Here is a 25,402-nt window from a genome sequence, read left to right on the forward strand (position 1 = left end):
AACAACAAGGCTGCTGGTTCAACTCCCGCATGGGGTGGTGGCTACACCCACCCGCAACTAAGATTGAACACAGCACCTTGAGCTTAGAGGCTACGAGCTGCCAATAGGAAGCCAGATGGCGACTGGCGCCCTCCACAACGAAGATTGAAGAACAACTTGGCTGGTCCCCTTCCCCAATTCCCCAACACTGTTCCCCTCCCCCAATTTCCCAATAAAATCTTACAAAAAAAAAATTATGTATTGGTCTGTTAATGAAAATGTGTGATCAGAGGTTTGAAGGAACCTAAACCTATACAGGCATACCTCAGAGATATTGCAGGTTTGGTTCCAGATCATCACAAAAAAAGTAAATAACACAATAAAGCAAGTCAAACAAATTTCTTGATTTTCCAGTCTATATAAAAGTTATGTTTACACTATAGTCTATTAAGTGCACAATAGCATTATGTCTAACAAAACAATGTAGATATCTTAATTAAAAAATACTTTGTTGCTAAAACAATGCTAACCATCATCTGAGCCTGGAAAAATGGCACTGAAAGACTTGCTCGACCAGGGTTGCCACAAACCTTCAATTTACAAAAAACACATTACCTGCAAAGGGCAATAAAACAAGGTATGATTGTATTTCCTCTAGGAGCAATGGTTCAGTATTCACTAACTTGATGTTCACAGCAACTTTACAGAATATAACAATTGCAAATAACAAGAATCTCATATGTTCTTCAAAACAAAACTGTACAATAGGTACTACCATTATTAGTTTTCAAAGATGACAAACACATGAAAGAGATCCAATGTGGCAGATGGGAGAATATGCCTACCTCATACATTTATTTTGAGAAATAAATGAGATCTTTAATACAAGTAAAGCACTTCCATAAATAGAAGCTATTATCATCCCAGCACTGAACAGATTAGAAGATTAAAAAGGTGGGGTAAAGGCAGTGACATGTTGGGAGAGGTAATCAAAGCAATCTCCAGCAGCAGAAACAACTCATCACTGGCAGTAAGAAGTCTCAGGGAAGAACCACAAAAACAGTGTGTGTTTATACTACAGTTCTATTTATAACAGCAAAATACTGAAACAAATGTTAAAGCACTGGTGAAATCCATTCTGACATAATGATCTGTAAGTAACGACACAGGAAAATGTCCTAGTAGAAAAGTGGCAAAACAAATGTAGCATGATCCCATGGGGGCAGGAAGGAAGATATATAAGCATGTTATATTTTTATACACACAATTTACTAAATGTGTAAAAAATATACATTATTCCTCTTTGTGATTATCTCTTCAAGGATGGGATTATAGGGGATTTTCATTTTCTAGGTTATATAGGGCTATAATATTGCATTTTTCATGACAAAGACAATATAAATCTAAAAGAATTAAAGACAAAATTGAGTCATAACTTCTAGTGAACTTATAAAGATTTCACAAACATGTATACATTTCCAAAACCTCAAATACCACAACTCTAATCAGAGCAGAATCAGCCTCGTCAATAAAATATAAACAAAACCACAATTCAGCACAACCACTTCCATTTGCAAAGTACTTACATGTACCTTATCTTATTTGATCCTCACTCTAACACTATGATTTAAGTAAAGCAGGAATTATGATTTTCATTTTACAGCTAAAGAAACTGAGGCAGGGAGGTCATGTGACTTGCCCAAAGTCACACAGCCAGCGAGTGGCAGAGCCAGGACGAGTGTCAAAGCCATCCCGATCCCAAGGCTTCCAGAGTTTCTTCCTGTACTATGAAACCTGGCAATTTCTATGCCAGCAAGCCTATAGGTGAAAGACATTCTTTGCCTGTTTCATATCTGGCTCTTGTCAGGGTCTCTGGAGAGCAGTGATTGTTCTCAAGGGAACACATGATCCACAAATTACATAGCCAGGCTAGAAGAACCCTGGAAGGACACTGTCGCCCCAGGCAAGGGCAGTGGTAGTACTGCTTGGGCCTGACCCGGCACACACACAATCCTGGGACCAGAGTTGCACTCACCATTGACAACTCTCTTGCACTGAAGCATCTTGAGGTCAATCAGCTCCTGCAGAGGAATCAGAGAGCACTTGTCAGTCTAGGACATGTAGGTCCTGGGCACAGGGCTAGGGGGGCGAATACCTTCACTGCACCTGAGGGGGGCCGCTTGGCCTATCACCCTAGTACCAACAACAAATCATGGTTTTTGAGACATGTAGTGCTGTCCTCCCTGCCCAAACGTGGCAAGCAGAGGCCTGAGTGAGCTACCCTCAATCAGCTTCTCGTCCCAAGGACTTTGGAGATGTTTGGGGCCTAGAAAGGGTGAACCACTCAGGGAGCCAGACAGAAGACAACAGCCCAGGATGTGCACACCTGGATACTGTCCTCACCTACTAGTCTCAGCTCCAGTCCATCTCCTCAAAGAACCTCCTGCCTCAACCCAGGAAATATCCAAGGACTAAAGTGGGACCAGTGACCAGAAGCACAGAGAGGAAAATTTGAGATCATCACAGGAAAGAAAAGTCTAAAAACCCTATCCAACATGGGTCATGCTGTGTGGAAGTGAAAGGAGTGAGATCCTCAGCTCTGGAGATATTCAAACTCACAAAAGAAAGGGGAAAGGGGTTTCTTCAAAGTCAGGATCATAAAAAAGAAGGGAACACTCATGTCACCGGAAAGATCGAGATTCTCTACCTCCTGGTGGGAGACAAGACTATTCTGCTTTGTTCAGTGATCGTTTCAACAGATGTGGAAGACAAATCAGAATAGCCAGGCACCCGTCACACTGCCCAGAAGCTCATGCCCAGGGAGTCTAGGGGTCTAGAAGAAGATATGAAGAAACTCTCACCCCTGGTACTCATCCCCATACTGGCTCCTTATGAGCCTCAGCAAGTCATAACCCCAGCCAGGTGGGCACGATGGCCTTTGTCCTTCATGAGAGCACGTAGGGCTCAAGAGGCCAAAAGGCCCCTATGGCATGAATGGGGCTCCCCCCAGCATACCCCTCATCCAGGTTACTACACTCTCTAGGTGTTTCTGTGGCTATTCTTTCCATGCTGCATTCAGGTCATCAAGTATCTGATGCCCACCAGGCCTGACCCGACAAATCACCAGGACCAAGCAGTTTGGATACATGATTGGCATCCAAGCCCCCAAGAATCAGTGTGGTGTTCCAAAGGATAGACAGAGCCCCTGTAGCCAGTGATCCCAGTTGCAGGGGCAGGCAAGTGGCCAAGAAGCTCTGCTGCTAGGCTGAGCTCTGGCCGGGAACGAGCAGGGCAAAGCAAGGCAAGCCTTGCTGGGACCCCAGCCCTGCCATCTGTCCTCCTTGGGATTTCCAAAACCCCTGGCACATCCAACTTTACAACCCTTACCACTTCTCTATATGCCCGTTGCAGATGCACCTGTCATACTCTTACCATTGGACCATGAACCCCCTGAGGAGGGTCCTGTGTCCACACAAAGGTGGACTTTGAGGACCCTGGCCAGGTAGCCTGGGCCCATAGAGGAGGAGCTGAGGCAAAGTAGCCACTGAAATCTCATTTTCTTCTCTGTCTCCCTGCTACACCAAAGAGCTTTTGGGGCATGGACACTGTCTCATTCATCTTGAATCACTAGCATCTATCACTTTGCAAGTGCTCTTGATATTTTTTAAGAATAAGGCCATTCTCCTATACAACGATTACACAGGCATCATCTTTAGTGAATTTAACATCGATACAATATTTTTTTCTAATCTACCTTCCATATTTCAGTTTTGTCAATTAGCCCAATATTGTTCCTATAAACATTTTTAAACATCTTTATTGAGATATGTTTCACATACCATATAATTCACCAATTTAAAGTGTACAATTCCATGGCTTTTAGTATTATTTACAGAGTTGTGTATCCATCACCACAATAAATTTTTAAGCACTTTCATCACACCAAAAAAACCCCAGCCGTCCAGAAGCCAGCAACTGATCTGCCTCACCCGGGAAGAGCGCAGTGATGGCCAACTTGGGCCAGTGAAGCAACGTCCTCCACAACTAGACTGAAGAACAAAGGGACAGCAACTTGTCTGTTCCCCTTCCCCCAATTCCCCAGTGCTGTTCCCATCCCCCAATTCCCCAATAAAAATCTTTTTTTAAAAAAAGAAATAGAATTGCTATATGATCTAGCAATCCCACTTCTGGGTATATATCCAAAAGAATTGAAAATAGGGTCTTGAAGAGATCTTTGCACACCAATGTTCACAGTAGCACTATTCACAATAGCTAAGAGATGGAAGCAATCCAAATGTCCAAGAACAGATGAACAGATAAACAAAATGTGGTGTATACATAACAATAGAATATTATTCAGCCTAAAACTGGAAGGAAATCCTGTCACATACTACAACATGGATGAACCTTACGGACACTGTGCTAAGTGAAACAGCCAGTCACAAAAAGACAAATATTGCATGTTTCCATTTATATGAGGTATCTAAAGGAGTCAAATGCATAGAAACAGAAAGTAGAATGGTGGTTACCAGGGGCTGGGGAGAAGGGGGAACGGGGACTTGTTTGGTAAAGTTCACAAGATGAAGAAGTTCTGGATATCTATTTTACAACAATATGAATGTACTTAACACTACTGAACTGTACACTTTAAATTAGTTAACATGGTAAACTTTATGTTTTTTACCACAATAAAAGAAAAAATTAAAAGGTATAATTTTTTATTAAAAGGTATAAGTCTAACAGGTAAGTGTCCCCTCAGTCTGGGCCACTGGAGTCTCACTGTTCTTATAAAGAGGAATAGAAACATGAAATCTGAGGAACTCCTAGAAAACTCCTGTCAATAGGGCAGACCTTGGAAGGGAATCAGACTACTGCTTCTTGGACTTTTGCTGAGGTGGTTCATGCTTTCTTCACTTCCAGCTGCTGAAGCTTTGCAAGCCTTTTAAGGAGGTGCCTGCATGCCTGGTATACCTACATCCTATAGTCTGTCCTGCGAGGTAGGTCGGGTGGTTTGACTAATTTATCTAATCCCACCAACCAGCCACCTCCTGTGAGCCCAGTTAAGATCATCCAGGCAGCTAGCACAATAATGCTGGCTTGCAGAGCCACTCTGGACACACCAGGGGGCACCAGGCACCACACTGTGCCATGCCCAGTACTTAGGGCCCAGCCACCCTCCCATGCCAAAGAGAGGCCAGCCTGCCTGTCTGCCAGCAAATAATCAATGGAGACTATATGCAAAACACGGACAGAGAGGAGAGGGACACCATATACCCTGGTTCTTGAAATGATCATGGAGAGGGTACAGCAGGACAGAGATAAGAGTTGAGGCAGCAAGGAAGAAGCAGGGGGCTTCACCCTAAGCCTGAGACATCCTGCAGGACCTTCCTGGTAAATATGGACAAAGTTGATTAAGAGAAAGCATGTCCCTCTGTTAGCATCCTGGGGGTGGCAGGGAGGGGGGTATCACAAGCAAAGAAAGTTAACAGCTGACTAAGTTTCTGGGATTTGGTCTTTTTAGTCCCCAGTCCTCAGGCTCTGAATCCATGATTCTTTACAGTCCCTCCCTCCAGTCCCCTTCCAAATCCAAAAGGCTTTTCTGGAGAGCAAGGAGGGTACCAGCCAGGAAAGGCTTTACCTAATCCATGGCTGACCACCATGGGCCTGAATGTTGGCTCAAGGATGAGTGACCAGATGAATAATGCTCAGTATACTATCACATTCCCCTGGGACTGGCCTCTGGGAACAGGTTGTTCCCTGCCCTAGGCACATTCTGGCAACCTGGAGGGCTTACAGATATACCCTAACAGCCCAGCTCACATTCCTTGGACCTCCTTGCATCCACACCGACAAACCACTTAAGAGTCAAGTCTTGGGCCTCTGTGATCCTAAACTCTGGAATCTCCCTTTCTGACGCCCACCTTTGGACAACACTCCCTCCCTCCCATTTCACCTTGCCAGCACCTTGGATGCCTCTGCCCCTCCCTGCCCTGCTTAGATACTGGCATGCCAATCACCAGCCATGGGCATCCTCCTGCTAGGTTTCTCAGCTCTCCTCCCCATAAAGCTGCAAACCATTCCGTAGTGGAACAGAACCAAAACATCTTCACTTTCTTTCTTCAAGTCCCTACCCAACTCCTGCCACCCTCACTTCCAGCAGAAGACTGGCTTTCGACATAAAACAGGTCTCTCAGGCAAAATCCCAGCTTCCCTCCCTTCCATCATCTTCCCCCTCTCCTCCTTGCCCAGTCCTGGAGGAAGGCAGGTCCCACTCCCTCATCAAGAATCCTGTCCTCTCCAAGACCTGGCTCTACCCATCCCCCAAATCTTCACTGCTAACTCCTTCCTCTTGTGCTACAAACATGCAAATCACCTAAAAAAAAAAAAAAAGACTCCCACCCACCCAGCTTCCTTCACCTCCATATCTGCCTTCATCTCTTGAACTCCTATGGGGATAGTCAGCAGCCCTACTTCTATTTCTTCATTTCCTGCTCAGTCCTCAACCCAAAACCCTACAAGTGTTCACATCTATGTGCCACGACTGTCTTCCAATCACCTAATTTTCAAATCAAGTACTTTCTTGGTCTTTTTGCAATTGGATTTCTCTGCATCATCTGACATAGTTGATAGATTTGACTTTTGCCTTCCCTAACATTAAACTCTTTATTAATTTGCCTATTTTTCGTACTCTCTTACTTTTCTATCATTAATTGCTATCCCCACACATGAACACACATCCAGTACGTGAGGGTATATTCTCTCTAAATCCCCTCTTAAGCCCTTCTTTCTCTCTGCACCAGTGCCTTTCTTTTTAATTAAACTTTTTATTTTGAGATATTTAGAGGTTCATGAGCAGTTATAAGAATTGCCCAATTTCCCCCAGTGGTTAACATCTTACAAAACTATAGTACAGGGCTGGCCGAGTGGCTCAGTTGGTTAAGAGCTCGCTCAAGAGTTTGAGCTCTGAGTAACAGCAGTTCGAGTCCCGGCCCAAGCTGAGCAGCTGCTGAGCTGCCAACAGGTGGCAGGATGGCTCAGCTTAAAAAAAAAAACACAACAAAACAAACTATAGTATAATATCATAACCAAGATATTGACGTTGATACAGGTTAATACACAGAATAGTTTCATCATAAGGATTCCTTGTACTGCTCTACAGTCATGGTCCCCACCCCACCCCAGTGGCTTTTAAAGATGGAAATGTTAAAAGTACTTGAGTAGCTTTTTCTTAAACTTTTTATACCCACTAGGGGGATATATCAAGATGGGGGGTTGAGGGGATGCTGCCCAGGTAATTCTGATACATGCCCTATTGAGAACCACTGGTCACACTCCCTCACTACCCAGTATCAGCTACTCCTGTAATTCTGTTTTTCCTTGCAGATGCTTTCTAAACCTGGGTCTGAAGTCCTAATATTCTCCAGAGTAGTCAGCAAATAACTGGCCCACTAGCTATTGCCACCAGAAAATCGTATGGCTCCCCTAACCAACTGCATCCAGCTTCCCTGGCCTGAACTCGGTCCTCTTCCTCCTCTTCCTAATCTTGAATTCATTCACTCATGTACTGAATGTGTATTAAATCCTCTAAGGACCAGGGTAGTGACCTGACACAATGCTTATCTAGCCATCTGGCCCAGGTATCCCACAATGCCTCCACACTACCCAGGCTCCTGGCCCTCAGATGGGCTCCCAGAACTCCTAAGTGGCATGCATCTTTGCCTCCCGCTGCCATCAGTGAGCACTTGTGAAGTCAGTACCCATTCTGCCACCCCTCCACTCCTGACCACTTCCACCCACAGATGGGGAGACTGTGCTTACAGAAAAGCTCTCTGAGAAGATCTGAAGCCCCTTACCTCACAGTACACAATGTCCGCTCCATAGTCCAGGGCCAGCAGCCGCATTGGGAGGGTCCCTACCCGAACCATAGGGGCTAAGATGAGTTTGTTGTGGTAGCACAGTGAGAGGCTGTTCACAATCATTCCTCTTCTGCTACAGCCTGAAGCAAGGAAAACAAGAGTCAGAAATTCAAGTGGAGAAAATTTCTTCTGTTACCCACAACAGGCTTTCCTTCCTCCTTCCATCACATAGCACCTTGTTTTCCTTCCCTCTGATCATAAAAATAACACATGCTCATTCATTCATCCAACAAATATTAACTGAGTACCTAGTCTGTGACAGTCACTGTCCTAGTCTTTTGGGATACATTAGAGAACAAGACAAACAAAAATTCCTGCTCTGGTAGAGCTTTCCTTCTGGTTGGGGAACACTGGCAAAAAACAATAAGCATAACAAACACATAAATTAGATAGTATGTTGGAAAATTGGTACAGTAGGCCCTCTGTATCCATGGGTTTGACATCTATGGACTAAACCAACTACATATCAAAAATATTCAGAAATAAAAATCCCAGAACGTTCTTAAAAGCAAAACTTGAATTTGCCACATACTGAGCACTACACTGAATCCACATGAATGAAGAGATGTGTAGGCATAGCCTGCTGTATGTAGCCTATATGAAAATATAGGTTACATATAAATACTACACCATTTTATATAACAGACGTGAGTATCAGCAGATTTTGGTATGCAGGTGGGGAGGGAGGGTCCTGGAACCAATGCTCCACATCCAATCCATGACTAACTCCTGTTGAAGTAACCTTCAAAATATAACTCCCATCCATCTGCTTTGCTCCATTTCATTGCCACTATTGCCCACCATGCCAGACTCCTAATGGGTTTCCCCAAATCTACTCTTGCCTCCTATCTGTTCTCTTCACAATAGCCAGAATGGCATCTTAAAAAGGCAATTCTGACAATGTCATGTCCCTCTTTATAAACTTAAATGGTTTCCCACTGAGTTCAGGATAAATTCCAAACTCTTCTAATGGTCCATAAAGCCCTGCATGACCCGTCCCTGCCCACCTCGCCAGCCTTACCTGGAGCCTCTCTCCCCCACATTCTCTGCTCTGGCCACCCTGGCCTTCTTTTAAAGTCTCCCACACCAAGCCCTCTGCTGCCCTGGGGCCCACACACTAGCAGTTCTCTCTGTCTGGAATGCTCTTCCTAAGATCCTCTTGACCTTGAATGCCCCCTCTTTGTATATGCTTCCTTACAGGACAATCTAACTTCAGGTCCCTGGTCACGTGCTCTCACAACATCTTGCTTCCTATAAGCTCAGTTACAATATGTATCCACATATTCATGTGGTCTCTTCAACGCCCAGTTCCTACTCTAGGCCCCCAGGACTACAAATTCCACCAGGACAGGAACATGGCTGCTTAGATCACCACCAGGTTTCTAATGCTAAGCCCAGTACCTGGCCCTTAGCAGCTGCTTCATAAGGTGTGACTTAACACTCACCTCTATGGTGGCTGGGAGAACACCCTTCTATAGGATGGCTGATCAGGGAACTCCCTCTGACACACTGGGAGCAGTGCCTGACAGGCCCTGCCTCCAAGAAGTCTCCTCTCAGAGAAGCTAGTCAACCCCCACCCATTCCCAGTGACTGTCACAACCATTCACCCCATCCTGAAGTCACACCCAGATTGCCATTTTAGTCACACAATCTCAATCTCTTGTACCATTCCTTTAAGGGCTGGTCTTCTCTGTGACATTTTGATTAATCCCAATTTTTTTCTCATTAACCCTAACTTCAATTAGGTGGATACAACATCTCATTAATTATAAGGCTTTCAGATTGACTATACACTATTCAGGGAAAGCAATGCATGAAAGAAACTTGACTAGTCCCCTCCATGTCAATTTTCCCAGAGACTGTGACCTTGCTTAAAAAGCAATTTCCTTAAAATACAAAGTTAGAGTGAAAATGCAAGTCAACTAGGGTTAAATATTTAGAGAATTATCCTATTTCCCACTCAAAACATGTGTAAATAAGAAAACACTAAAATGACCCATTATATTTGTAAGAAAAAGAGGCGATACAGCATATCATTGTTAAGATTCTGAACTCTGGAATCAGACCTGCATTGAAATCCCAACTCTGCCCCAGACTGGGATTTATTAACCTAGTTGAGGCTCAGCTTCTCCTTCTGGAATATGAGGCTCCACCAGAATCTATGTCAGGTGGGATGCTGTGAAGAGTAAATGCCACGATGCACAATAATTCTTGGCACACAGTTAAGGGCTTAGTAAATGTTAACTAGGCTCATTACCAGGCTTTTAAATTTGCCAGTTCTGCCTTCTCTTTTCTATCTGGCACATTCCCCAAATACATGAAGACAGTTTTGTTCTCCCTAAACTTCTCTTCTGCAGCTGTACGTTCTTGAATGACTCTTTCCTATGTTTATGATTTTCAGGGGGCCCCAAGGTTCCTGATTCCAAGTGAATGACAAGCATGGTATCAGTGTGCCTGCTATAGATTCTGGGAATGGAGCAGAGTCAGAACAAGAGTTTGGCAAATGAGCCTACTGGAAGTGAGAGTACATGTAGTAACCTCAGCCTCTCTTCAGTCCTCATCCTCTATCCAGGGTTTCTCAACAGCAAACTATTGACAGTTGGGGCCAAATAATTCTTTTTTGTGGGGTGCCATCCTGTGCATTGTACAATATTTAACAAACAGCATCCCTGGCCTCTACCCACTGGATGCCAGTAGCACCTGCCTAGATGTGATGACTAAAAATGTCTCCAGCCTTTATCAAATGTCCCAGGGGGGTGGGTGGGGGAAAAATTAATGACTGTACACTGTCATTACTCAAAACTCTCTCCTCTGCTGATTTAACAGGTAACTCTCCAGAAAGTCTACTCATGTATCAAAATGGTATCTGAAAATTTAAAAGTACTTCTTACTGGTATTTGACTGAACTAAAACACTTTCTCCATATGTTAAGAACCTCCCAGATGGTTCATCTACATGTATTTTGTCTCTGGCTCCAGGCACTGGGAACTACAGAAAAGATCTGATACCCACTTTCCAGATCTATTCAGGAGGTATGAATAGTGTAGGGTTTTTTTGCAACCTGAACATCTGAATTCAAGTAAAATAGTCTGCCTGACCAGGTCTTTGTGAGACAGGCCACATACCTGATCACTCCGTTGGGTAGCACAGCCGTCCTCACTATTGTTCAAGTAATTTAGGTATCTGACTGGGAAGCCAGTGGACGTGAGCAGGCCGCAAAAGTGGTGGGATCTGGATGAGAAGTTGGGTGGAGTGACAATGGAGTGGAGAGTGAACCTCAGCTGAAAAGGAATGAGGAGATAAGTCCACCTGAAACAAAGCCTGAAGATCTTCAGAGAGAATAAGCGAAGGCTACCAGCTTGCCCTCTGAGATCTCAGCTGGGCGCGGGTGAGGGGTTGGGATGGGTGAGCCTAGATCTATGACATTTGGCCCTTGCTTGTCTCGGCCACCAGACCTGGCCATTCATTCACTCTCAACAAACATTACCAGATCTTGCGCGGAGGACACATCTGGGAAAACATTGCCGCACCCTCGGAGTTTACAGGGGGAGAGCAGCACTGAACAAGCCATCACAGGGGCGGTGAGGGCGACAAAGGAGAATCGCAGGAAAAGGACACCCAATCGCCAGAAGCCCTCCGCCCTCCTGGTCCATAAGCCTAGGGCCCCGTTGCCGCGTACCGCCGGACCCCAGTCCTGCCTCCTTTGCGACCTTCCCCAAGGATGGCCTGGGTCTGGTTGTCGCCAACCCCTGTTCGGACCTACAGACCTCGCCGCTGCTGAACTCTACAGATCCTCCCTCCTTCCTCACGGTTCGCCAATTCCGCGTGCCTTACTGAGCCACGGCAGCCACCATCTGCAAGGTCTTGGCGCGCCTGTGACGTCACTGCCGTGCGCCTATCCAGCACGCCGAAGAATATGGCTCTAGCACGGCCGCTGCGGCTTTCTTTGCTTACGACTCGGTTGCTTCTGGCGCCTCGACGGGACCTGGCGGTTAGCGGTCCCGACGAGCCCCTGCCGGTGTTGCGCATCCCACGGGCTCTACTGCGGCGGCAGGAACAGCGGCAGAGCGGGCGGCGGAGCCCCCCGCGTCCGGTGTTGGTGCGACCTGGCCGGCTGCTGATCTCGGCTCGGCGGCCGGAGTTGAATCAGCCGGCGCGCCTGACGCTGGCTCGTTGGGAGAGCGCGCCACTAGCTTCGCGTGGCTGGAAAAATCGGCGTGCCCGCTGGGACCACTTCTCCATCGAGCGCGCACAACACGAAGCGCCAGCGCTACGGAATCTCTTGTCTGAGCGCAGCTTTGCTGATCTGGGACTGGAGTCCCCCGTGCTGCGAGCACTACAGGAGGCTGCCCCCGAAGTCGTTCGGCCTACCACCGTGCAGTCGAGTACCATATCCCCACTACTTCGCGGCCGCCACATCCTTTGCGCCGCGGAAACAGGCAGTGGCAAGACTCTCAGCTACCTACTACCTCTGCTTCAACGGCTCTTAGGCCGGCCAAACCTGGACTCCCTCACTATCCCTGCTCCCAGAGGCCTGGTACTTGTGCCTTCGCGAGAATTAGCTGAACAGGTGCGGGCTGTGGCCCAGCCCTTAGGCTGCTCCTTGGGACTCCAGGTGCGGGAGTTAGGGGGAGGCCATGGCATGAGTAGGATCAGGCAGCAACTATCCAAACAACCTCCAGCAGATGTACTAGTGGCCACTCCGGGGGCTCTGTGGAAAGCCCTGAAACGTCAACTGATCAGCCTGGAGCAGCTGTCCTTCTTGGTGTTGGATGAGGCAGACACACTGTTGGATGAAAGTTTCCTGGAACTCGTGGACTATGTCTTGGAGAAGAGCCATATAGCAGAAGGCCCAGATGACTTAAAAGATCCCTTCAATCCCAAAGCTCAGTTGGTGCTGGTGGGGGCCACATTTCCCAAAGGTGTAGGCCAGCTGCTGAGTAAAGTCGCCAGCTCAGACTCTATAACCACCATCACCAGCTCCCAGCTCCACTGTATCATGCCTCATGTCAAACAGACATTTATGAGGCTGAAGGGAGCGGAGAAAGTGGCTGAGTTGGTGCAGATCCTCAAGCAACATGACAGAACACGTAGGACTGGCCCCTCAGGAACTGTTCTGGTGTTCTGTAATAGCTCCAGCACTGTGAACTGGCTGGGATATATTCTGGATGACCACAAAATCCAACACCTAAGGCTGCAGGGACAAATGCCAGCCTCAATGAGGGCAGGTATCTTCCAGTCCTTCCAGAAGGGCTCCCAAGACATACTTCTCTGCACAGACATAGCCTCTCGAGGCCTGGACAGTACCCATGTGGAGCTAGTTGTCAATTATGATTTCCCCCTCACCCTGCAAGACTATATCCACAGAGCAGGGAGGGTGGGCCGTGTGGGGAGTGAGGTGCCAGGCACCGTCATCAGCTTTGTTACCCATCCCTGGGATGTGAGTCTGGTTCAAAAGATTGAGCTGGCAGCTCGCCGGAAGAGAAGCCTTCCAGGACTAGAATCCTCAGTGAGAGAGCCTCTGACCCAGTTGGCTTAAATGTGCCCTAATGGATATTTGCCTGTGTGCTGGGTGGGTGAACATACTTGTCAGTAGGACACTCCGGCCACCCAGTCACCTCCTTGAAGGCCTGGTAAGCTGCTGGCCAGCATTGGAGGATGAGCATGGCTCTGTAGTCTTTCACATCATTGTGAAAAATAAAGTAGATTTTGGCTTTGTATTATGTCATGATTTCTAACAAATGATGTTTTTATGGGTCTCCGCTAATAATAGTTACCATTGGGGCAGAACTCATTCGATTCTGAGAAAACACTCCAAACTACCACACCTAGGACAAAGGCTCTTTCAATTGATGTTTTAGTTTGTAAACATTTAGATTTTATTTCTTGCCCCCAAAACATCCATTAAGCCCCTACACGAGATGGGAAAGGATGTGACTAGAGGCAAGAAATTTTCTTCACCAGTAACGTCCGTGGCAAGCTTGGGCACTCTTGGTGAAATCTCTCTGGGAAATACTGGCAGAAGAATAAAAGGCAGACTGACAGATGTATTCGCTGGTGTTCGTTTCCAACCTCTGCCTTCTTTCCCATCCCTAGGTGGCAGAAGAGAGAGGAATAAACTTTTACAAAACTGAAAAAATAAGCATGTAGCATCTTCTCTTTATCTCCTAGATTCCAGTCTCTGCAACATTATATAATCTTTGCCTAAAATAATGAATAGTTGAGAGTCAAATATAATACTCCACAAAACAACTTTAAAATACTTGCACACTGAAAAGGATAAGGTTGCCGAGAACAAAGGGGTCAGGGCAAACTGCCAAAAGAGAATGTTGTACTAAATGTACAATCGTAACTCTGTTTTCTGTATGAAGAAACTGAGGCTCAGAAGGATAAAAGAACTTGCTCAGAATCATACAGTAAGTAGGACAGACTCTGGTCTATCTGCACCAAGGGTTATGTTCTTCACCACGCTAGCTTTTCTCAAATGTGATTCATGTGTAGAATAACTACATCTCTGTTTTCCTTGAATATTCCTTGTTTACATCTATGCCCAGCACAGTTTTCAATATTGCCCACTGTGATTCTCAAAAGTGACTCAGTTTAGACAATAATTTGGTCGTTATCCATGGGCCCCTGTGGTACAACTGCCCAGGAAGCTTGTTAAAAGTGCAGATTACTGAGCCCCACTCCAGATCTGGATGTTTTCTTAGGATTTGTTGGCCCAAGAATTCACATATAATTATTTTTCAATTGTTTTGTGGAATCCCTAGGTGGGTTTCAAGCTCTCTTAAATTGATAAACCATTTGTGTTATTCTGCCTTCCCCAGAGGCCCAGCCAGCTCCTGAGAAGGTATCAGTAGCCTCCTCAGATAAAAGTGATGCTCCCAGACAACCTCTCTGGCGCCTTGGGGAATCTGAGTGGTCTCATGCTGGCCTACCTGCCAGTATGAACCTTCTCCAGAGCCTTCTGCACATTTCATCTCCTGCCACTCCCCAAAGGTACTGCTCTAATGAAGCCTGATTTCATCTGTCCTAACATGCACCATGCTAATTCAAGCAACTTAGAGAAGATGCTGTGGTTCTCAACCAGAGTTACCCAACCTTTAAAATAGGAACCTAAGGAATCTACCTCCTGAGCACATCTCTGCAACAACCCGAGTAAACAAATGTTCCACCTCTGCTTATCAAAGGTCAGCGATAGGGAACCCCCTCCTAAGGAAGATTAACTCTCATTGCTAGTAAGTTCTTGGCCATACTGTATCAAAGGGTGCACCAAATACAGTTTCTTACTATGGGTTTGATCATGCTAAGGGCAGAGTTGTCTATTTCCTTCTCTGAGTAGGATAAATCGTCTTTTAGTAACATCTCTTCACAGTATTGACCGTGTTTTTCACCTGGGCTGCTGCTGCACCCACATCTCATCCTTTCATGGTGGAGGAATTGTCATTATTTGCCTTTTGGAGGGAGAGAGGAATATAATGATTGGGTTGTCATTTTGTATTATGTCATGTCATGAATTTGTTTTGAATTTCATATTAAAATGGGCCCATCACTCCCACTTTGTGAAGCCACTCAGAACCCTTATTTTGCCTTGGAGCACCTTTAACATCTCTCCCAGTGTGCCTCTGAAATATGATGAGCTTGTCCTTACATTCCTATCAGTTATAAATCCAGAGCCCCAACACGAGGCCCTACCTTTAAGCAGAACACTTTTCCACTACCTGTGTACCCTTGGGTAGGCCCCTTAACCTCTTGGTTTTTTGAGTTCTTAGTTCTAAAAATGTGAGGGTTCCATGAATTTACATTTGAGGCAGGACAAGGTCAAGAAGAGCTTGACTTTGCTTTTATTCTTCCCAACTAGAATGTCTTCCCTCTCCTCGCCACAGGTCCAAATCTCACTTGTGCTTCAGGCCCACCACCAAGGTGCCTTCCCTGATTACAGTCACACAAATCTCTGCCTCTCCAATTGTTGAATACTTAGGGTCTATGCCATACAACCTAGCTGTGTCTTATGTTAATCTTGCCTCTTAAGCTTATCTCAGAATGTGGGTTTTTCTTGCCCTCCTGTGGTCCCTTGCACTATGCCAGCCCACATGTATGCTCCACAGGGAGTGGCTACTTGACTAGGGCATGGATGGTGAGGACCAGGAGTGATGGCCCAGGCAGGGTGTCTCTGCCTCCACCCTGCTCTCCACAGAGCCTGAAGCCTGTCCTTCAAGTCACAGATTCTTTCTGTGACCTCACTTGGTAGTGATAACCTCACAGGCCTTCTCACAGTTTCCATGGCAGTGTAACTACGCAAACATGGTGCTCTAGGGGAAACTTCCCTACCAGTTCTTTACCAGATACCAATCTGTTTGGTTGCCTGAGAGAGAGATGTCTGATCGGATCTTCTATATTCACTCTAACTTGTCCTCTGTCCCCTGGGAGTGCAGCACAGCAGGTAGGCCTAGGCCAGGCATCTGTACAGAGGCATTGGTATATACACAACCTCACCTGGCTGCGACATGTTGCTTTTGGGCTTGCCTCAGAACTTCCCTAGCTATAAGTAGTACCAGTGGCCTGGGACCCCCTCAGAGATCCGCAGTATTCCTGCTCACTACTGAGGACATTGCAATGTCTTCCATTGGCAGAAGTTCATAAAGGTTCTAATCTTTATAAATGTAGTCTTCCCTTTAGGCTATAAGATACTTCCATTCAGACCCTTTACTGATTGGCCTCTAAGCAAAAGTCAAGTGCATTTTTGTTGGCAAATGATAAATGGAGCAGTTTGAGGAAGAGCTGTTGAGGGCCGCTCACGAACCTCACCTTCAAACCCAGGCACCTTCACTGTGCTGTCATGTAGACATCCACATGGGTCTCCTCAGACACATCCCTGACTGAGCTGCTGAGTACTGGAGAAAAGGGTGGTGTCATATCCATGGGAAGAAGAAAAGATCCCAGGGGAGTGATGAAGTGATACTGAGACTGGAGGGCTGAGGAAATGGTGTCCCAGGAGGCTGGGTTGATGTGAGCCTAGACGTGGTACCCAGAATCTGGCTCTGAACCTCCTGGTCTCTCTGCCTCAGTATTTGGCCTTTTTCTAATCTAGATGAAAGTATCAGAGGGCTAGAGTTCAATGTGGTTGAAATAGGCAGTATGAATGGAGCCCAAGGGGAGCTGCCAAGGTAGGAGGGATTCTTAACCGATTTGTATTAGATTATTTTTTTCAGTACTTGAAAAGCATTTCCATTAAAGACTCAGAAGTGACAGACCTTAAGAAAACTTTTCTCTGTTGTGGGAGAGATGAAGGGGATCCTGATTGCAATTATTTTCGGGTTTGGTTTTCTCTGGGAATGGGGAACAGATTTTCTAGTCTCCTGCTGCTGCCGTAGGCCCCACAGAATTGCTTTTGCAGCCAATATCCCTTCTCTAGGGGATTCATAGAGATGATGGGCCAAGGCTGTGTTTTGGATGCCAAGCAGATTAGAATTCTTCAGCCAGAAACTGGGAGAGACATGAGAGAGGGGAGGTCCTGGCAGGTCAGTGTACAGCAGAAGTGACTGATGAGTTCTGATTTTCTTTTCAGCAGCAGTGGCTCCCACTTTTCCTCCTACACCTGGTCATTACCATGTCCTCTACCGAGGGTGTGGAGAAACCCAGGTAGGCTGGCATGGGGAGACATACTGCCTGGTTGGTGGCTACCGGACCTATGGGGATGCTCCTGTGGCCACCCCAGTGAAGGTGGAAGCAAAGAAGCCAGTCCCCAGACGGGCTCCCAAGAGACGTCGACTTCTGGAGGAGTCAGACAAAGATCTAGGTTGTTCCAGCTCCAAAATGCAGCGATTGCAGCACGGTGGCAGGAGGCTGACCCAGCAGAAGCTTGCTGGCTAAGGCACTCTGTAGAGAGGGCAAACGTTTAATTGCCTAAGACAGCCTTTTCCTGTAGTGACCCCTGCTGCCCACCACTGGAGATTAGAACCTGTGCTGTTCTGTCTGAGCCTTCCTCAGCTAGCGGCCTCCTTCCATGTTGAACGGCCGTGGTCAAGGAGCCTCAGAAACTGAGGTTTGAAATGAGAGGCTGCTCTGAACATCCCAGGGCTGAAGCTGGCCTGCAAGAAAACCTGATGTTCCTCTGCTCAATCTTCAAGAGTCCCTTCTTGGGCGGAAGAAAGAAAAGTCTGCACTCTCTGAGCTGAGTAGGACCCAGGAGCAGAGAGAAGGTGCAAAGTGACCTTAGCAAGGTCCAGTGTACCAGATGGACTTCTGCCCTGAGTCATTGCCAACGACCACCAACACAAACTATGAGGAGCTGGGCTTCTTAAAACTAAAAGAAGCAATCTGTGGCTACCCAGGGAGACTCCCGGCTGGGGTCTTAAGAGATAGAATAGAGACACCCAGGAAGACTTGCTCCCTGGAGTAGGAACAAGATGGAGAGAGTCGAGCAGCACCCCGTCTGAGTCTCACATGCTCCTTTATTCCCAGCCTTTCTAGCCCTTCTGGTATCCCTTACTGCTCAATAAAATAATTTTCTGTAACTGTTTGACTTGAAATCCTGTTGTTCAGGGCCAGGCCCAAAACTTCCTCTTCCTTTGAAGTACTTTCCCAAATGAGGTACCTGGTCTGATAAGACCATCTGCCTCCAAAAAGGACACTTGGGTGCAACTTCTGTATGGCTCCTGCAATGACACCTGTGCAAATTGGGGCAAGACACAGGCAGGTTCTTTAAGAAATGCAGAGACTGATGAGTACTTCCGTGTGTGTGTGTGTGTGTGTGTGTGTGTGTGTGTGTAGGAAAGGCAGGACTGAGAAGATACCATTCCATCTATCAATCAACAAATCCATCTATTCAACAAATATTTATTGAGTACCTATGTTCAATAAATTGGGATATTTTGGTTGCTTGGGATATTTTGCTGAATGAAATCATCGAAACCCCTCTCCTCAAGGCACCTGCAAACTCAAGGAAGAGATAAATAAGGAAAACAATATAACTTCAAGTAATTATAATTGCTATAAAGAAAATAGGAGACTAGAACGATGAGGAGTGCTAGATTACACAAGGTAGTGAGGGGAAGCTTTGAGGAGGTGACACTTCAGTGGCGATGTGAGGAGCTGGAGGAAAAGTATTCCTGGAGAAGGAAATGGCAAGTGAAAAGACCCCGCAGTAGGAATGAGGCTGACTTGTTCTAGGACCAGCAGAAAGGTCAGTGTGGCTGGAGAGGAAAAAGAAAATGCAAGATGTGATGAAAGTAGGTAGGCATGGACCAGACTATTGTGGGCCTTGTCAGCCTTGATGAGGAGTGTGGATCTTAAATGTGATGGGAAGGCACGGGAGGGATTAGAACAGGGTAGAGAGGTGATCTGCTGTAGATGATAGATCACTCTGACTGTTGTGTGCCATGGCAGTGAGGTGTTGGCTGTTACCACTGGAATGTCTTAGCAGTTAAGGGGATAATTGGTCCTGGGGAGTGGGGTGGGGGAATATCAGCAGAAAAGAAGGAAGAGAGGATTGGGCCTGTGTCCCAGGCCCACCTGTCGCAGCAGCCCAGAACAGAAGGGGGGTACTGTCAGCATCTCATAGCCCTCAGACCCAGGTGAAGCCACCCACCCTGTGTGTCCTCAGGGGCCACAGCAGCATGACTATTATGCCTCCCCCGACACAAACCCTCAAGGTCAGGGAAGGTCCTGATAACTTAAGAAGTTTCACTAACCTAGGTTGGAGGAAAGAGGCACAGGCCCTGGGGCTCCCAGAAAGTCCCCACTGTGAATCTCAGTTAACCCACAAAAGACAACTAATGCCTCCTCCTGCAGTGACCCCACCCCTAACCCCACTGCCCACCACTGGAGATTAGAACCTTAGTGTCTTACCTCTGATATTTGGTGTGACTAGGATTGATTTGTGGTTACTGGCTGAATCAGATGGGCTGGCAATTTCCAAACATGAGGCAAACAGATTTGCCTGGGGATCTTAGGAAAATTAGAGAACCCCAACACCCACACCAGTCCTACCAAATATATTTTTAGGGTGGGGACTGGAAATGTGCAGTTTTGAAAGCTTCCCATAACTACTGATTTATAGGAAACACAAGGGACAGAGGAACCTGTGAAATGACACCATGGAACGCAATCAGCAAACTCTAAAGAAAAAAAGACACGACTTTTTTCAACAAATAAATTGCAAGGAAGAAAAAAAGGAAGAGGAACCCATGGATTAAGAGATACAACAACCAGGGAGATTGCGCCTGGGCAAGCAGCCTTGCACACCTTGGAGCTGAGTCAGCATGTGGGGAGGGCAGAGGAACGGGAAGAAACACAGGGTGTGTTGTTTGTAGTTAAAGGGAAATGAGAATAAAGAACCCAAAATGCTCCAGTACAAACTGGACAAAGGACCTAAATAAAAGAAAAATAACAAAACAACAAAAAAAGAGACATAACAACCAAATGCAATGTTGGGGGTTCTTATCTCTTCATACATTATAATTCAAATCAATTACTTAAAAATCAGGCAATCAGTGAAATTTGAACATGATAGATAACTTACGATATTAAGTATAGTTGACTTTTTAGGTGCCGTAATAGAATGGTAGTGAAGTGATTTGTGTGTATATATTTATTTTTATTTTATTTAGGTACAATAAACTAAGTTTCAGGTGTACAACATAATGAACAATTTGCTATTTTTATATATTGTGAAATGATCATCACCACAATAAGTCTAGTTAACATCTGTCACCATACATAGTTACATTTTTTTCTTGTAATGAGAACTTTTAAGATTTACTTTTAGCGGGCCAGTCAAGTGGCGCGTTGGTTAAGAACTGGCTTGGTCCAGCCCGAGCTGAGCAGCCACTGAGCTGCCAACAGGTAGCAGGATGGCTCAGCTAACAAAAAAAAAAAAAAAAGGACTGGCTTGGGATGCCAGAGGGCCCTGGTTCGGATCCCACATATAAGGGCCAGTGACACTGCCCTCTACAGCTAAAATGCTGAACAACAGCTCAACCTGGAGCTGGGCTGCCGTGGGTTGCCAGCGACAGCGTAGGCTGCAGTCCCCTGCTGCAGTGGGCTGCCATAAGCTACCATGTATAGCTAGCAGCCAGTGTGAGCAGCCATCCAGAGGCCGACGACTGATCTGCCTTGCCCGGCAAGAGCGCAGTGATGGCCAACTTGGGCCAGTGAAGCAACATCCTCTACAACTAGACTGGAGAACAAAAGGACAGCAACTTATCTGTTCCCCTTCCCCTGATTCCCCAGCACTGTTCCCCTCCCCCAATTCCCCAATAAAATCTTAAAAAAAAAAATTTACTTTTAGCAACTTTCAACTATGCACTACAGTATTATTAAATATAGTCACCAACGGGCCGGCCGAGTGGCGCGATGGTTAAGAACTCGCTTGGGATGCCAGAGGGCCCTCTACAGCTAAAATGCTGAACAACAGCTCAACCTGGAGCTGGTCTGCCATGAGTCGCCGGCGACGGCGTGGACTGCGGTCCCTGTGGCGGTGGATTGCCGTGGGCTGCCGTGTGTAGCCAGCAGCCAGCGTGAGCGGCCAGCAGCCGCAGTGAGCGGCCGTCCAGAAGCCGGTGACTGATCTGCCTCGCCCAGGAGGAGCGCAGTGATGGTGCCAACTTGGGCCAGTGGGGCAACGTCCTCCACAACTAGATTGAGGAGCAAAATGACAGCAACTTGTCTGTTCCCCTTCCCCCAATTCCCCAGCGCTGTTCCCATCCCCCCAGTTCCCCAATAAAAATCTTTTAAAAAAATAAATAAATAAAAAATAAAATAAATAAATATAGTCACCATGCTGTACATTACATCCCCATAACTTATTTACATTGTACCTTTTTGACCCACTTCACCCACTTCACTGCACCCCCATCCTTCTGGCAACCACCAATCTGTTCTCTGTATCCATGAGCTCATTTTTTTTTAGAGATTTTTGTTGGGGAATTGGGGGATGGGAACAGCGCTGGGGAATTGGGGAAAGGAGAACATACAAGTTGCAGTCCTTTTGTTCTTCAGTCTAGTTGTGGAGGACGTTGCTTCACTGGCCCAAGTTGGCACCATCATTGTGCTCTTCCTGGGAGAGGCAGATCAGTCGCCGGCTTCTGGACGGCCGCTCACTGCGGCTGCTGGCCGCTCACGCTGGCTGCTCATGCTGGCCGCTCATGCTGGCTGCTCACGCTGGCTGCTGGCTACACACGGAAGCCCATGGCAACCCACTGCAGCAGGGGCTGCAGCCTACGCTGTCGCAGACGATTCATGGCAGCCCAGCTCCAGGTTGAGCTGTTGTTCAGCATCTTAGCTGTAGAGGGCAGTGTCACTGGTCCTCATATGTGGGACCCAAACCGGGGTCCTCTGGCGTCCCGGGCCAGCTGTTAACCAACGCGCCACTCAGTCGGCCCCCATGAGCTCATTTTTGGCTTCTCTTTTTTAGAGTCCACATATAAGTGATATCATGTGGCATTTGTCTTTCTCTGCCTGACTTATAACACTTAGCATAATGCCCTCAAGACTCCTCCTCCATGTTGTCACAAATGGCAAGATTTCCTTATTTTTATGGCTGAATAATATTTCATTGTGTATAAAACATTTTCTTTATCCATTCATCCATTGATGAGCACTTAGGTTGTTTCTATTTCTTGGCTTTTATAAATAACTCTGCATTGAACACAGGGATATATATATATATATATATATATATATATATATATATTGGGGATATATGTATATATATATATTTTTTTGAGTTAGCGTTTTGTTTCTTCAGATAAATACCCAGAAGTGGAATTGCTGAATCATATGGTAGTTCTATCTTTAATTTTTGAGGAACCTTCATACTGTTTTCTATAGTGGCTGCACCAATTTACAATCCTACCAACAGTGCACAAGGGTTCCCTTTTCTTCACATCCCTGCCAACACTTATTTCTTGTTTTTCTTTGTTTGTTTTTGTTTTTATTTTTTATAAAAGGTATGAGGTGATATCTAACATTCTAACAGGTGTGAGGTGATATCTAACATTCTAACAGGTGTGAGGTGATATCTAACATTCTAACAGGTGTGAGGTGATATCTCATTGTGGTTTTGATTTGCATTTTCTTGATGATCAGTGATGATGAGCACCTTTTCATTTACCTGTTGACCAACTGTACGTCTTTTTTTGGAAAATGTCTATTCAGATCCTCTGCTATATCGAACTTTTAAAAAGAGCCATTATCTTTTAGAGATGCAGACTTAGATATGGATGAAATAAATGTCTGATTTGCTTTAAAATACTCTGTAGAAGGGGATAGAAAAAGTATAAATGAAATAATTGATAATTGTTGAAGCTGAGTGATGGGTACATAGGGGTTCAATAGTCTCTTCTCTCTACTTTTTTATATGTTTGAAATTTTCCCTAATAAATAAAAATAAAAGCTTCTCAGGTGAAGCCTGATGTTCAGCCAGATTTGGATTCAGCGAGGGCCCAGGTGGTCAGCTTTACAGGGTAAACTAGCTTGTGAGTGCCACAGAGGCCAGGCAGAGGAGGGCACACTTCCTGCATAAAAACAGGAAGCTCAGAGGGCTCTTGAGCAGGGTGTGCTGTGCATAGGATGTTGTTATGGAAGACAAGTCTGACAGGCCTCAGAGATGAGCAGGCTCAGCTGAGCAAAGAGATAGCAAGTCTGAACTTGAGGCTAAATGAGAAGTTACATAAGCTGTGGAGTAAATGTTTGTTTGTTCAGGGCTGCCTCCTGGTACCTGGTGCCCCCACAGCTCACCCTTCTGTGTACTTATTCTAGCATGTGTGATAGATAACTGAAGACTTGTCCACACCCCAGCAAAGGGCCAGCACCAGTGGGTGATCAGTAAAGGATATCTGGACAAATGGATGTAAGAGATATGAGGTTTCTCCTGGTGAGAGAGGCAAAAGCTGGAAGTTGAGAAGTCCAAGGAATCCCTGTCTGACTTAGCCAGAAGGGCATCACTGCCTGCCCAGAAGCTGTTCTCCCCACAGCTGTCCTCTCCATCAGCCAGGTGCAAGGAGCGTTATGCCCCAGAGCCAGTGGGCTACCCTCTCTACCACTGCTGGCTTTCCCATATGGCTTTCTTATGTCCCATGAACCCTCACCAGAGACAGGGCCAGTCCAGCCCAACCCTGGTGAGCCTGGCAGTGAAAAGGAGGTGAGGCAGCATGTGCAGAAGCAGACAAGGCAGACCTTACCAAATGGCTGGCAGTCATTCTCTTGTCCCTTCACTTCAGGGCCTGAAGCACCCACAGAGCCACAAACTCTAAGTCCCATTGTCCTTACAATCTGCCCCCAAATTCAGAAAATCCCCTGCCCAGTGTTTCAGATTTGAATTCAGGGAGGTCTGCAGATAGAGGGGTTCAGAGGTCAGGAAAGGGCATCCATCAGCTGGGGTAACTGCTCTGTACCTAGAGTGGTCACAGAGGGAGAATAGAATTAAGGGGAGCAAAGCTTGAAAAATCTGGGAATTTTGGTTTCAGATTGAAAACCCACCTGCCAGCTCTTGGCTGAGAAGTTAAGTTCATCTAGCTGAGCCTCAATGTTCTCACCTAGAAAATTAGACTGGTAAAAAAACCTACCTTGTGGGCTATTGTGAGGATTGAATAGCTGAAAGCACATCAAACCGGTATCACAGCTCCAAGTGCAGTAACGTTCGTTGGCTGCTCTGATATGTTGTCACTGTTGTTGCATGCCCTTGTTCTATGAAGAAAAGGAAGGCAGCCTCCTGAGCTCCAAGTTGACTTTCTTTAACAAATATTGGTTGAGTTCTTGCTGTATGTTGGTATGGTGCCAAGTGCCAAAAAATGGTGGTTGTGGCCTCACTGAATTTACTTGCCAACTTCAGCAGGGGCAACCACTACGGACTGCTCTCAAGAGGCGGGAAAGGAGGAGGAAGAAGGAGAGGTCCCAGCAAAATCTGAACCTGAACAATTCAGAAGTCTCTCCCATGTCCCTATTTTTGGAGAGGGAGTCACCAAAGAGGGTTTGGATTTCGCAGCATTCTCCATGATTTGTCCCCATCTCCAGGCAACTGAATATCACAATTTAGGAGTTGTCATCTGAATCGCAGGAACTCCCTGGAGGGCCTTCCTGGGTCAAGCCCTGTACCACACATCCCACTACCCTCTACTCCCACCCTAACTGATGGCACTACCTCAAGGATGTAGGACTGCATGCAAAATACCTCAGGACAAGAGCCCCAAGCTCTGTGGGCTTCACACCTAAATCACCAAAATATCTGGTCCTCAGAAGCAGCCCAGTCAGACACATCAAACCTGTCAGACACCACCTCTGACTGCTCTGGGGACCTTGTATGCTAGATGCTCTGTATTGCTTGAAATCAGGCAGAGCCTGGCTGCAGGAGGACCTGAGTCATCATTCATCTCCATCAAAAAGCAACCCTAGGGGCCGGCCAAGTGGCGCGTTGGTTAAGAACTGGCTTGGGATGCCAGAGGGCCCCGGTTCAGATCCCACATATGAGGGCCAGTGACACTGCCCTCTACAGCTAAGATGCTGAA

At 46.3% G+C, this 25,402-nt stretch overlaps 2 protein-coding genes across 2 annotated transcripts in view; one reads left to right on the plus strand and one right to left on the minus strand.

Moving 5' to 3' along the window:
* The window catches only part of DUS2 (dihydrouridine synthase 2), a 34,293-nt gene extending 22,272 nt beyond the window's left edge, over nucleotides 1-12,021 (minus strand). The window contains exons 1-3 of the mRNA XM_019655184.1: nucleotides 11,663-12,021; nucleotides 7,833-7,975; nucleotides 2,015-2,060 (exon numbers count right to left, since the gene is read on the minus strand). Of these exons, the coding sequence (XP_019510729.1) occupies nucleotides 2,015-2,060; nucleotides 7,833-7,975; nucleotides 11,663-11,924 (451 nt within the window). The 5' untranslated portion in view covers nucleotides 11,925-12,021. The remainder of the gene's footprint in view (nucleotides 1-2,014; nucleotides 2,061-7,832; nucleotides 7,976-11,662) is intronic.
* A 4,250-nt stretch (nucleotides 12,022-16,271) lies between these two features.
* DPEP2NB (DPEP2 neighbor) lies at nucleotides 16,272-17,768 on the plus strand. The gene is made up of 2 exons (XM_019655195.1): nucleotides 16,272-16,338; nucleotides 17,464-17,768. Exons 1-2 carry the CDS (start codon nucleotides 16,272-16,274, stop codon nucleotides 17,766-17,768), a joined length of 372 nt encoding a protein of 123 aa, XP_019510740.1.
* Nucleotides 17,769-25,402: the final 7,634 nt, after the last annotated feature.

This window comes from Hipposideros armiger, unplaced genomic scaffold, assembly GCF_001890085.2.
Source record: "Hipposideros armiger isolate ML-2016 unplaced genomic scaffold, ASM189008v1 scaffold_9, whole genome shotgun sequence".
Classification (NCBI taxonomy): domain Eukaryota; kingdom Metazoa; phylum Chordata; class Mammalia; order Chiroptera; family Hipposideridae; genus Hipposideros; species Hipposideros armiger.